General features: G+C 44.1%; 1 protein-coding gene across 3 annotated transcripts in view; it reads right to left on the bottom strand.

Annotated features, from left to right (window-relative positions):
- TXNL1 (thioredoxin like 1) overlaps window positions 1-2,325 on the bottom strand; it is a 32,725-nt gene extending 30,400 nt beyond the window's left edge. The window contains exons 1-2 of one of the 3 annotated variants that reach the window (XM_077892016.1): window positions 2,070-2,318; window positions 140-294 (exon numbers count right to left, since the gene is read on the bottom strand). In XM_077892016.1, the coding sequence (XP_077748142.1) occupies window positions 140-153 (14 nt within the window). In that variant the 5' untranslated portion in view covers window positions 154-294; window positions 2,070-2,318. Of the gene's footprint in view, window positions 1-139; window positions 295-2,069 lie in introns of all 3 variants that reach the window. The other 2 variants (XM_077892005.1, XM_077892015.1) reach the window with 2 other exon arrangements.
- Between the last annotated feature and the right edge of the window lie 10,096 nt (window positions 2,326-12,421).

The raw sequence follows: 12,421 nt of genomic DNA, 5'->3' as shown, positions 1-12,421 counted from the left end.
GTTATAGAACTTTAAGGCAAAAACAATCTTACTAGATTTATAAATATCACCTATAAATAGAGAAGTTCTCTAAATCCAAGCATTTTCTTTGTGCTCAGTTTTTTTTTTAATAAAGTAAATTTTCATTGCATCAAAATACCTTTTTAAAAGCATATCACACAGTCCTTTGCCAATCAATGTCTGCAGTTGTTTATGGTTAAATGTTGCCTCATTGTTAATGGAAGTGTTTCCTTAATAGCAAGTTTCCCAACTTTCCTCACTTCGATTAATAAATTATCACTGTCATTTTTTCCGCTACGGTAAAGGAAAAAGAGAGGATTAATTATTGGGGGATGAAAATTATTCACTCCTGTGGATGAGAATTAGAAAAGTAAACTAAAAAGGAGATTCATCATTAAAAGTCATCTCTTCCCTGTTCCAACTTGGTCCTAGGCACTTCACAATCGTACGGGGGTCCCTCCATACTCCACAACACAGACACTACAAAACTCACTTAACGCTGGGAAGACACATTCATACAATTCGGACACTCCTTTTATCCACGTCTTTATAATGAAATCTTTATCTTCCTCAATTTGGTAAATGCGAAAGTCCGCATGTCAAACTGGGACTCCATGCTGCCCTATGAAATGCAGTATAATGTCCCCTTTCAATTCTGTAGGAGAGAGACTGGCACAGGAATAAGTCCTTAATTGTCTTCCTATCTGCACCCCTCCCCCAGCGCTAAAACTACCTAATCCTAATGCCACCGCTTACACACGCAACACTTAAATTCAGCAGCCACGAATCACCTTTTACCCTGATTCAAAAATCCTTGGGTAGCCCTGGTGGCTCAGTGGTTGAGCATCTGCCTTCGGACCAGGGCGTGACCCCGGAGTCCCCGGATCGAGTCCCGCATCGGGCTCCTTGCGTGGAGCCTGCTTCTCCCTCCGCCTGTGTCTCTGCCTCTCTCTCTCTCTCTGTGTGTCTCTCATGAATGAATAAATAAAATCTTAAAGAAAAAAATCCTGCCTTAGGTGTCTATAGTTACCTGGACAATGAGATGTGCCACCTGAGCAGTGATAGCTGTCGTGGATTTCTCCAGCTTGGTGTAAGCGTGACTAACCCGAGGGATCAAGATAAACGGAGTTTGATCCTTCTGGAGTTAGGAGGTAGTGGCCTGCACAAGCGGAGGTCGGTAAACACGCCCTCTGAAACCCTGGCTCTGCAGGCCTGCTGCCAACACGTCACGCTCACACAGGTGCACTGCGCACTCAGAACGGAAACTCCAGCAACTCCAGCTCTGTCTGCGACCTATATTAAACTACGCTGGGGGTCACCAAAGCCGGTTGGGCTACTTTCGAGATCTCTGTCCTCTTTAAACCATCGGATCAACAATGGGAGTCCACACACCATCAAGCTCAAATCCGGGTGTCTGGAGACCTGCATACACGGTGCATCCACTCACTCACTCCAGCAACTTCGGTGACCAGATGCAGCCGCGCACACCGGGGAGCCGAAGTCACTAAGGTACCGGCCAAGCCAGTCGCCAAACCATTAAGAAAAGTAAAGAGCACGCGGGCCCAGGTGGGTTTAAGATGCATCCAGGAAGCCTCACGACTAAGCGCTACGCAGTGTAAGTTGGATACAGCCCCAGCTGAATTTTTTTTTTGTAAAGAATTGCAGGTAGGGAAGAAAGCCAAGGTGTTGGGCGAATCAAGGTTTTAGGATTGCTAAGATGCAAGTGACAGCTGGCTCCCAGGAGCGGAGCGGACGGGCGAAAGCGGGGGCGGCCCGGGGGGACCCGGGGGGGGGGGCGGGGAGCTCCACGGCCCGAGCCGGTCCGCGGGTGCACGAGGGCCGCTGGGGCCTCCCGGGCCGGGGAGCCGCAGGGCCAGGCCCCGCACCGTCCGGGCGTCCCCGGTGCACCCCGCGGGCTCCGGCGCGGGAGCCGAGGCCTCCCCGGGCGGCGGCCTGGGGCTGGGGCTGGGGCCGCGGCCGCTAGGGAGCGGGGAGCGGGGCCCGGGGCCCGGGGCAGGTGGGGCAGCAGGCGGCGCCACGCAGGGCCCGCAGCTCGCGCCCGGCCTCACCCGCGCATGGTGAACTTGACCACGGCGAGTCTGGAGCCCGCGCCGCTCAGCTCCGGCTGGAAGTCCGGGTCGCTCCCGACCGGCTTCACGCCCACCATTCTCGGCCCGGCAGGGCGGCCGCGACGCCACCGGCTTCCGAAGTGAAGGCGAAGGCCGGGCGGGGGCGGGGGCGACGCTCCGGAAGGCCGAGGCCCGGGCGCAGGCGGCGGCGACCGCGGCGGCGTCTCCGGGGCTCTCAGTGCCGAGTCACGCCCGGGAGCGGGGCGGCCGAGGGGGCGGGCGCGGGCGCGGGAGGCGGGGGAAGGGGAGGCCTGCGGCGCCCGGCAGCCACCGCGCGGCGGAGCCCTCGGCGCCTGCGCGCCGCGACGTCACTTCCGCGTCGTTCGGTTTGCTTCCCGCCGCCCAATCCTATGACGCGCCGCTGGCCCCGCCCCCGGGGGAGGAGCCCCGCGCCGGCTGGAGCGGCGCAGGCGCAGAAGAGCGGCAGTGGGGGAGGGGAAAGGAAGGGGGAAAGGAGGGGGAGAGGGGCCCGTGGGGTCCTCCGCGCGGCCGGGACCGTGGGCTTCCAGCGGGTCCGCTCGGTGGGGGAGTAAAAAGGGAACCCCGTATCCCGCCCCGCGCCCCAGGTTGGTTCGGGGCGAAGATCTGAACCCCCGAAGTGCTGGAAGAAGTACTTTGGTCTCCTGTTGGGGCTGCAAGCCGCCCACTAGACATAAAGGGACTTTAGGCACCTTGATTTAGGGATCCCGTGGCTCACGGGCCTTGTGCTGTCATCCACAAGCTGCCACGCACCTGCCTTTAAGTTGTGCCTTAAAGAAACGAAAGCATCGTCCTTCCTTTAGGACCCCGTCTGCCTTGAGAAAACGAGTGGGAAATAGCAGAGGGACGCGGAGCAGGAGAGGGTCCTAACTGGGAAAGGGGCAGGGGGCGGGAGGGGGGGGAGAGCACTGGGTGTCCTACTGTGTGTTGGCAAATGGAACTCCAATAAAAAAATGCAAAGAAAAAATAAATAAAATAAAATAATAAAAAATAAAATAAATAAAACAAAATAAATAATAAAATGAAATAAATAAAAAATAAAATAAAATAAAAGAGTTAAAAAATAGACCTGCCCTACGACCCGCAATTGCACTGTTGGGGATTTACCCCAAAGATACAGATGCAGTGAAACGCCGGGACACCTGCACCCCGATGTTCACAGCAGCAATGTCCACAATAGCCAAACTGTGGGGGGAGCCTCGGTGTCCATCGACAGATGATGAATGAAGAAGATGTGGTCTATGTGTACAGTGGGATATTCCTCAGCCATTGGAAACGACAAATACAAAAAGAAAAGAAACGACAAATACCCACCATTTGCTTCGACGTGGGTGGAAGTGGAGGGCATGATGCTGAGTGAAGTAAGTCAATCGGAGGAGGACAATCAGTTATATGGTTTCACTCATACGGGGTATGTAAGAAATAGTGAAAAGGAATAAAGGGGAAAGGAAAGAAAATGAATGGGAAATACCAAAGGGAGACAGACCATGAGAGGCTCCTAACTCTGGGAAATGAACAAGGGGTAGTGGAAGGGGAGGAGGGCGGGAGGATGGGGTGACTGGGTGATGGGCACTGAGGGGGGCACTTGATGGGATGAGCACTGGGTGTTATACTATATGTTGGCAAGTCGAACTCCAATTAAAAAATACAAAAAAAATAAATAAAATAAAAAAATAAAATAAAATAAGAGTTTAAAATAGAGCTCCCGTACGACCCAGCAATTGCACTGCTGGGGATTTACCCCAAAGATACAGATGCAGTGAAACGGCAGGACACCTGCACCCCGATGTTCACAGCAGCAATGTCCACAATAGCCAAACCGTGGAAGGAGCCTCAGTGTCCATCGACAGATGATGGATAGAGAAGATGTGGTCTATGTACACAATGGAATATTCCTCAGCCATTGGAAATGACAAATACCCACCATTTGCTTCGACGTGGATGGAACTGGAGGGAATTATGCTGAGTGAAATAAGTCCAAGAAGGACAATCATCATATGGTCTCATTCATTTGGGGAATATAAAAAATAGTGAAAGGGAATAAAGGGGAAAGGAGAGAAAAATGAGTGGGAAATATCAGGGAGACAGAACATGAGAGACTCATAACTCTGGGAAATGCACTAGGAATGGTAGAAGGGGAGGTGGGTGGGGGGTGGGGGTGACTGGGTGATGGGCACTGAGGGGGGCCCTTGACGGGATGAGCACTGGGTGTTATGCTGTATGTTGGCAAATTGAACTCCAATAAAAAAAAATAATAAAAAATAGAATGATCACATCTTCCTCTAGATGATCACAGTCTCGTGATAGGGGCCCACAATAGTTACCCTAACAAGTTTGCAAAGGAAACGGTGGGGATGAATGACACAGGGGACAAATGGAGCAGGTAAACTTGCTAGAAATTGTGGGGCTTGAGCTGAATTTTGATAGAAGAAGGTAGCCAAAAAAAAAAAAAGAAGGTAGCCAGATGGTGAGAGGTGACAAAGGTATTACAGGAAAAAGAACCAACAGTACCAATTTGTGGTTTGGGAGAGCTGATGATAAATAATGATAATAAATAGCTAACAATGTGTGCATTAGATAAGATATGTGCTCTTTGTGTATATTAGCTCATGTAATTCTCACAACCACCCTGGGAAGTAGGTTCTATTATTATTTCGCCCATAGACTGGTTCTCCCTAGTTCGCACTCCTAGTACGATGTCAAATCAGCAATCGAGTTGAGGTAATCTAACATCAGCGTGTTCTTTTAAGTGTCAGGCTAGGTGATGTATGATTTGCTTTTGGATTTAGCTGAGGTGATGAAACTGAGGAGGAAAGTGCAGGTATGATCAGGACTAGCTAAGGAATTTTTGTATTTTAACAGGAATGCAATGGAGTAATCACTGCAGGGCAATTTTTTTTTAATTACAAAAAAAAAAAGTGCCTTTAGCAAAAGCCCTCAGGTGGCAGTGAGGAGGATAGAAGGTAGTGAGACAAATTGAGGTTACTAAAGTAATCCAGGAAGTGAGTTATGGGAGTAGCTGAAGTGGTAATGAAGAGGACAAGATATATTTGAGAAACCATTAGATAAAAATCACAAGATTTAGTGACCAATTTACTGCAATGATGGAAGAAGGAGGGGATGGTGCAAATATCTCAGTCTTGTGGCTCTTTGTTAAGATGCCAGTAGGATACCTAGGTAATGAGTATAGCAGGTAGTTGGAAGGTTGAGTCTGGAACTAAAGAAAAAAGAGTAAGCTAAAGTTGCAGATTTGAGATTTATTAGTTTTAAGGGTGAAAACTGAAGCCCAAGAACACAATTACACAATTTGGAGGTCATGACAATTGTCCCTGTTCTACTGATGACAAGGTTGACTTTCAGACAAGCATGTAACTCATTCAGTTATACAGTAGTACAGCTGCTTATACCTCATCATTGCACCCAACATTATATTGAAACAGACTTTATGTATGTGCATAGAACCTTCTCGCAGACGTTATTGCAAGGTGATGCTCTACAGAGTATTTTTCTATATATATTACAAATATCTTCAAAAATTATAAATAGTATATACATATATATAGATGTTCTATATTGTATATATTTAATATTCTATATATAGCTATATTTTATATGTATATAGAATATGTTCAAAAAAAAGAATATGTTCTATATCATGTGTGTGTGTGTGTGTATATATATATATATATATATATATGAAGAAGAAGAAGGAGAAGGAGAAGGAGAAGAAAGAAAAAAGGTGCAGCTGGGGGAAAAGTACTGCACAACAATTCTACAAAGAAGGCCCAAGTTTCTTCCTTACCCTATTAGTAGTAACTAGAACAAATATAATATTCACAGTTAATTGGTCTCCTGTGAACTTTATATCATTAAGTAAAGTAAGCTTTTGGTGGGTGCAATTTCCCCCCAAAATGTTATTTTTTTTCTTAATTTGTATATACCACCCTAAAAAACCCATTTACTAGAATTTTCCATGAAAATTTTAGAAAAAAACTTACCATTAAGCTTCTGCAGAGATGACTTGTGGTTATTCTTAAGAGGATGATACACCTTCCCCATTCCTGAGATGAACATATTCAGAAACGCAAAATACACTGCACATAAACCCCAGCTCCACCCCATCCCTCACGTCTTACTATAACTTGTTATATTCTGAAATCCATAGGTCTCAAGCTGTAGTGAGCTCATTAAAATGTGAGTTTCCAGTTTCACACCCAGAAATTCTAATTCAGTAGTGTTGGTACATGGCTCAAGAATCTGAACTTTAGGGCAGCTCCGGTAGCTCAGCGGCTTAGTGCCAGGTATGATCCTGGAGATCCCGGATCGAGTCTCACGTCGGGCTCCCTGCATGGAGCCTGCTTCTCCCTCTGCCTGTATCTTTGCCTCTCTCTCTCTCTCTGTGTCTCTCATGAATAAATAAATAAAATTAAAAAAAAAAAGTCTGAACTTTAATAAGCATCCAGGGTTAGCTGATGCAAGGAGTCCATATTTTGAGAGACATTATTTGATGCTACTTGTCTACTCTCATGTAGCATTTACTATGCACAAGGTGCTATGATAATGCTTCAAAACACCTTTCCTCCAGGGACATCAAAAGGGAGATAAGATACTTCTACAAAAGCTAATAATACAAGGTAAAATGTGGTAAGTGCCATAATAGAGCTGTAAATAACATACCCTAGTGGTTGAGAAAAAGAAGAGAATGTTTCCAGCTAGAATGAGCAGAGAATGCTTTATGAAGGAATATGTTCTAAAATTCAGGCCTAGATAAAAATAAGAAATGACTCCTGACTTTCCTCTTAACTCACCAAGAATATAGTTCGCTTTAGATTCACCCATTTTTATCAAGCTCAGCCAGTCACTGGAGGAATGCTTTCTATCATGACTTGTAGCCGCCATGGGTTCACTTTGCTGACTTTACAAACAGATATGTTAGAGACACGTCATCCATGGCTTTATCTCTCTCATAGCCCTTTGCATATGGTAGATACAAAATAAGTATAGGTTGAATAAATGAATGGCTGGGAGGCATAATGAGTATGACTCTCAGTTCACAAAATGTAGGGGTACAAGAATTGTTGTATAACTCAATTTCATTTTGACTCTGAACCCTCACCCTTCTCCTGTATCCAACTAGAACAAAAACAACCTTGTTCTCCTCCTCTGCCTGCTTCAGAAATTATACCAAATTTCTGAGTTTAAAGTAGAAGTGGGGCATTGGAGTGTAGATGTCTAGGAGCACTGTCTCTTCCTACACACCATCTTGAAATCTAGCCCTTTCTGCTTCATGTGACTCAGGAATTGGGACCCCTTGATTCAAGCTGCCTGTGGACCCTTTGCCTAGACACACCAGGCTGCCATTTCTCCCCAAGTGTTTGCTTCTTCCCTTCTCCCTCCATAAAGATTTTTCCTCATTTTCATTAAGAGTTGTATAGTTTCAGCCTTTAAGTTTATTTGATCCACATCCACCTTTTTTGAGTCAATATGATTCTAATCATTTAAAAATATTCCCATGATAGAAAAGAAAGGCACGATTTTCCAATTTCATATATATTTGAGTATTTGGGGAGGCAGTGTCCAGTACATAAAGTTTTGCTGTAAGTTTTTCTTTAAATGTACTCCTCTTGTAAAAAGTGGAGCAAATGCCACTTGGAGTTTTTGAAGAGCAATAGCAAGAATATAATGAAGAAAAGACGTTTATTCTGCAACAAAAATCCTCATAAATTTCTCTGAGATATAAAATACCTCTTTAAATAACTGGATTTGTGCTTGCAGAAGACCAAGGATATGGATTTATTGATGAATTCCATAAACCGTATGAAATCCCCCCACTAACTTATCAAAATTACAACCACCCCAAAATTTACATAAAAATAACTTCTGCTTGGGGCATCTGGGTGGTCTGGTCGGTAAAGTGTCCGAGTCTTGATTTCAATTCAGGTCATGATCTCAGGGCTGTGAGACAGAGCCCCATGCAGGTCTCTGGGCTCAGGAAGGAGTCTTCTCTCCCTCAATCTCCTCCCCTGTCCCTTCCCCGACCCCCCACCCCCCTACCCCCGCTCCTACGCACTCTCTCTCTCAAATAAATAAATAAATCTTTAAAAAAAAACTTCTCCTTAATAGCTTATTGTTACCTTATTCCAGAATAGAAAACTTGTAGTATTGTGTATTCGTTTAATTTTTCCATCAACTGGGTAATTTATATAAAAAATAATTTTAGAAAAGGTTTGTTTTATTCTTAAAATCTTGAGGGGAAAATATGTAATTCATGTAATATAAATATTAAATAGAAAGGACATCCCGCTTCATAATTCGCAAACCTTTTCTAGTTGTAGGTCATATGGAGTTTGAAAATTAAATACCATTTCCCATGGCTGTCCCTAGGTGGTGCAATGTCTTTCAGTCCAAGGAGTAGGATTCCCAGTTGGGTATTAAATGGTTCCTTAAATAATGCTGTCAAGGGTCCCCAGACGGACCATTTGTCCCACTAACACCATATTCCTTAGCTTTGGATGCTAGGCAGTGTCTTTGAAGAGAGTTTTCTAGGAATTCACGGAGTGACCCATCTCTGTCATAAAACTCCTCCTCCTAGAACATGCTGAAGAAACCTGCTAGCAATTCTGAGTCAGTGTTGGGTGTTTCCCAGAAATGTAAAATAGGTTTTTATTCTGAAATTTATATCTGAGGTTCAGAAGTCATTAAACTGCCGAGAGCTGCTGTTAAGAAGGCCAGATAGATAAATAATTCTATCACTTCAGTCTCTGAGATAAAAATTCATATTATAATTTTTTAAAGAGTGTGTTGGGGGTTACAATTAACCCTTTGAAACCGAAAACTACACATGCCTACACCTAACTATATTTTCATTCGTAAAGAGAGCTCTTTGTTGTCCATGGTAGTGTAGTAGATACTGCCTGACTAGAATGTACAGGTAGGGAAGAAATGCCTCCCAATAAAGACTTTGCTGTGTCCAAAGCTCTCTCTCAGGCATGCTCTTGAGCAAACACATTCGCCAAACATACACAAGCTCATCAGTCATCACGTTCCTGAGGAGCAGTATGTACATACTCTCCGTACCCCGGAGGGCCAGGCACTGAACACATTCAATATCGATAAAATGTATGTTAGCTCCTATACAGTAAGGAAGTGGTTACTTACACAATGTTAAAAACAGTATTTCCCACCAACATTCAGAATATTAGAATCAGAAGAAAATTAGGAGAATCAGACCTACCTGGTAGAAAGTACCAAAGCAAACCACTTCTCACACTGCATTGCACTCATAGTAGATGTATCTGTCTCCCTGCCAGACTGTGAGCAATTTGACCACAAAAACAGGTTTTTGCACTATCTGAATGTCCAGCTCAGCAGAGCGCCCAATACCACTAGATGCTGAAGAATGATGCTTTCCACTTTGCCAAATTATATTTAGGACAAGTAAAAGAAAGTACTATTTCATGAAAATAGAAATAAAGTACTCATCGCCACTACCCCTCACCCAACCCAGATTATTGTGGAGCAAATGCCAGGCCATGACACAATTTCATCTGTAGTATTTTAGTCTTCATGTCTAGAAGATAAGGATTCCTTTAAAAATAACCTTCATAACCAAAATGCCATTATCACACCTAAAATGTTAACAATGCTTCCTTAGTATCATCAACTCTCCACCTAATGTTAAAATTCTCTATTTTCTCCTAATTTATTTATGACTTATTTGAATCAATATCAAGGTAAGGTATATACATTGCATTGGTTGATATCGGCTTCATCTCATTTTTATTAAAACTTTCTTTTTTTCTGAAATTTTATTTGAAATTATTCAAATGGACAGAAAAGTCACAGCAGCAGCAACGGAAGTAGAAGTGGAAGGAGGGAGAAGAAGGTGGGACAGTGAGAAGGAGGGTACCCTTTCTTACTAGCCATTCACTGGGGACTCCCTGAGAAGAGTGTGCTCATGAATAACTTTGCTATGCTCAGATATTTGCAGGGCTGCCCCAAGAATAGGTAATCCCAGCTGGAAAGCTGAAGGGACCCCAAAGAAGCATATAACAGAAACAGTAAGCAAGTCCTCTCCATAGAGCTAAGAAGTACATTCTCCTGGAAGGAAAATCTGGGCAGTGCATCTTTGTGTCTTCCATGGCCCATTTTGTGACACATGGATCCTCTTCTTGGCACAGGATTGAGGACCAGCTCTCCCAAGTCTCTGGTGGGCCTGTCATCCTGCCAGGAGAAAGAAGAGAGAGATTAGTAGGACAAACTATAACCCTTGTTGCTGCAGCTGGTGACATGGCTGTAAGTCACTCATCACGTTGTTGTTGTTGTTCTTCTTCTTCCTCTTTTAGATATTTTATTAATTTATTTGAGAGAGAGAGCAGGGGAGAGTCTCAGAGTGAGAGAGAGAAAGAGTTTCAAGCAGACTCTGTGCTGAGTGCTGAGCTTGATGCGGGACTCAGTCCCAGGACCCTGAGATCACAACCTGAGCTAAAACAAAGAGTCAGCTGTTCAGCCAACTGCACCACCCAGGTGCCCCTGTCTTCCTTCTTTATTATCCTAATATCCTCTTGCTGATCTTAGTAGCTTGGTGAGGGGCCCCCACATCCTTACACGTAAGGAGCTCAAGCACTCCCAACTTTAACATCTTTACTCCTTCCTAAAAGGTGTAAGTATGGAACAAATAGAGATATTTCTAGAAAAAGACATTCTGGGGGTGCCCGGGTGGCTCAGTTGGTTGGGTGTCTTCCTTCAACTCGGTCATGACCCCAGGGTCCTAAGATAGAGCCACACAACAGGCTCCCCGCTTGGCAAGGAGTCTGCTTCCCCCTCTCCCTCTCCTTCTGTGTGCTCACTTGCTTTCTCTCTCTCTCAAAATAACTAACTAACTAAAATCTTTAAAAAAAAAAGATAAAGACATTCTGTTACTTAGAAGAAATAATTTGATTAAGTGGAAGTCGTGAGATAGGAAAACAAGAGAAGTATCACCCGAGTTGACTTTCAAATCACGTGAGAAAGTACAAACGGAAACTCATACACAGTTATAATTACACAAAACGATGCCGAGATCACTTACTACTCTGCTATGACATGATAAAGTGTGAAGACCCCCAGTACTAACACGAAGCCTCCTACCATGACATGACTTTTAGGCGAATAGGGTCCACTAAGGAAAGGGCAGAATTAGCAAAATATTAGGCCCTTGTGGGGAACACCAAACCACAAATTAACAATCCATAGGAAAAAAATAATAGCACATGTGAAATCTTCTGGAAATGACAGTAGTAATGAGGCCAGGGAGACCACCAGGCAGAGATTTGTAAAATGGAGGAACAAACCTCCTTGCCTTTTGGAGAACTAACTTGGAACCTACGAATTCCAGGAAGAATTGGTGTGTTGCAGGGTAATTGCTACTAAATCCTAAAGACAGGATAATACTTAACTTTTGTTTAATGCTCGGATCATTAAAACATAGCAGGTTCACATTTTTTACCCTTACCCCATGGGTTCCATTTATGGTTCTTTTCTGGTAATAATTATACATTTTTGGCTAAGACAATGATGATGAAAACTTCTCATTTGTCTCTGTGCCTCTCTGTCTTTTCCACCTAGTGTATCTGATGCATTGCTTGGCTGATTTTTTTTTTTTTTTTTTTTTTTTGTGGCTGACACACCCTACAGTGATTGCCCAGCGAGCCACACTCTGTACAAGTCTCTCTCCTTGAATGCATGTGAAACCTGTGACTTGCTTCTAACCAGTAGAACATGGCAATGATGATGGGCTGTCACTCGCTTCGTTAGGTTACAGATTGATCTATTCTATCTGTATCTCCAGCTATATAACTCGATCTTTCTTGCACCCACTAGAGAGGTGCTCTTTGCTGGCTTTGAAGAAGTAAGCTTCCATATGATAGGCCTTTTGGTAAAGCGTAGGTGAGGAGGAACTGCAGGTGGTTGTAGGACCAGAGGGTCCTTAGTCATTTATCCACAAGGACATGAATTGGATTCAGATTCTTCCCTGGTTGAGTCTCCAGATGAGATTGTAGTCTGACATCTCAACTGTCACCTGGTGTGATCAGAAGCTGTGCCTGAGCTCCTTTTCCATGGAAACTATGAGGCAATGGATGTGCATTGCTCAAAGCCACTAAACTCATGGTAATTTGTTATAAGGCAATAAAAACAATGTAATTAGGAAAACACCACTCTACGTATTGGTCAAAAGTCTACAATGGCTTTTCACTTCCTTTGGAATCAAGTTCTGAAAACTTAGAAGGGCATTCAAGGCCTCTTCTTATCTGGCCTTATTCCCTTTTTCCCAT

The sequence above is a fragment of the Canis aureus genome, chromosome 1 (assembly GCF_053574225.1).
Source record: "Canis aureus isolate CA01 chromosome 1, VMU_Caureus_v.1.0, whole genome shotgun sequence".
In the NCBI taxonomy this organism is placed as follows: Eukaryota; Metazoa; Chordata; class Mammalia; order Carnivora; family Canidae; genus Canis; species Canis aureus.
The sequence above is the reverse complement of the archived record's forward strand: the minus strand, read 5'-3'. Positions and strand labels throughout refer to the sequence as shown.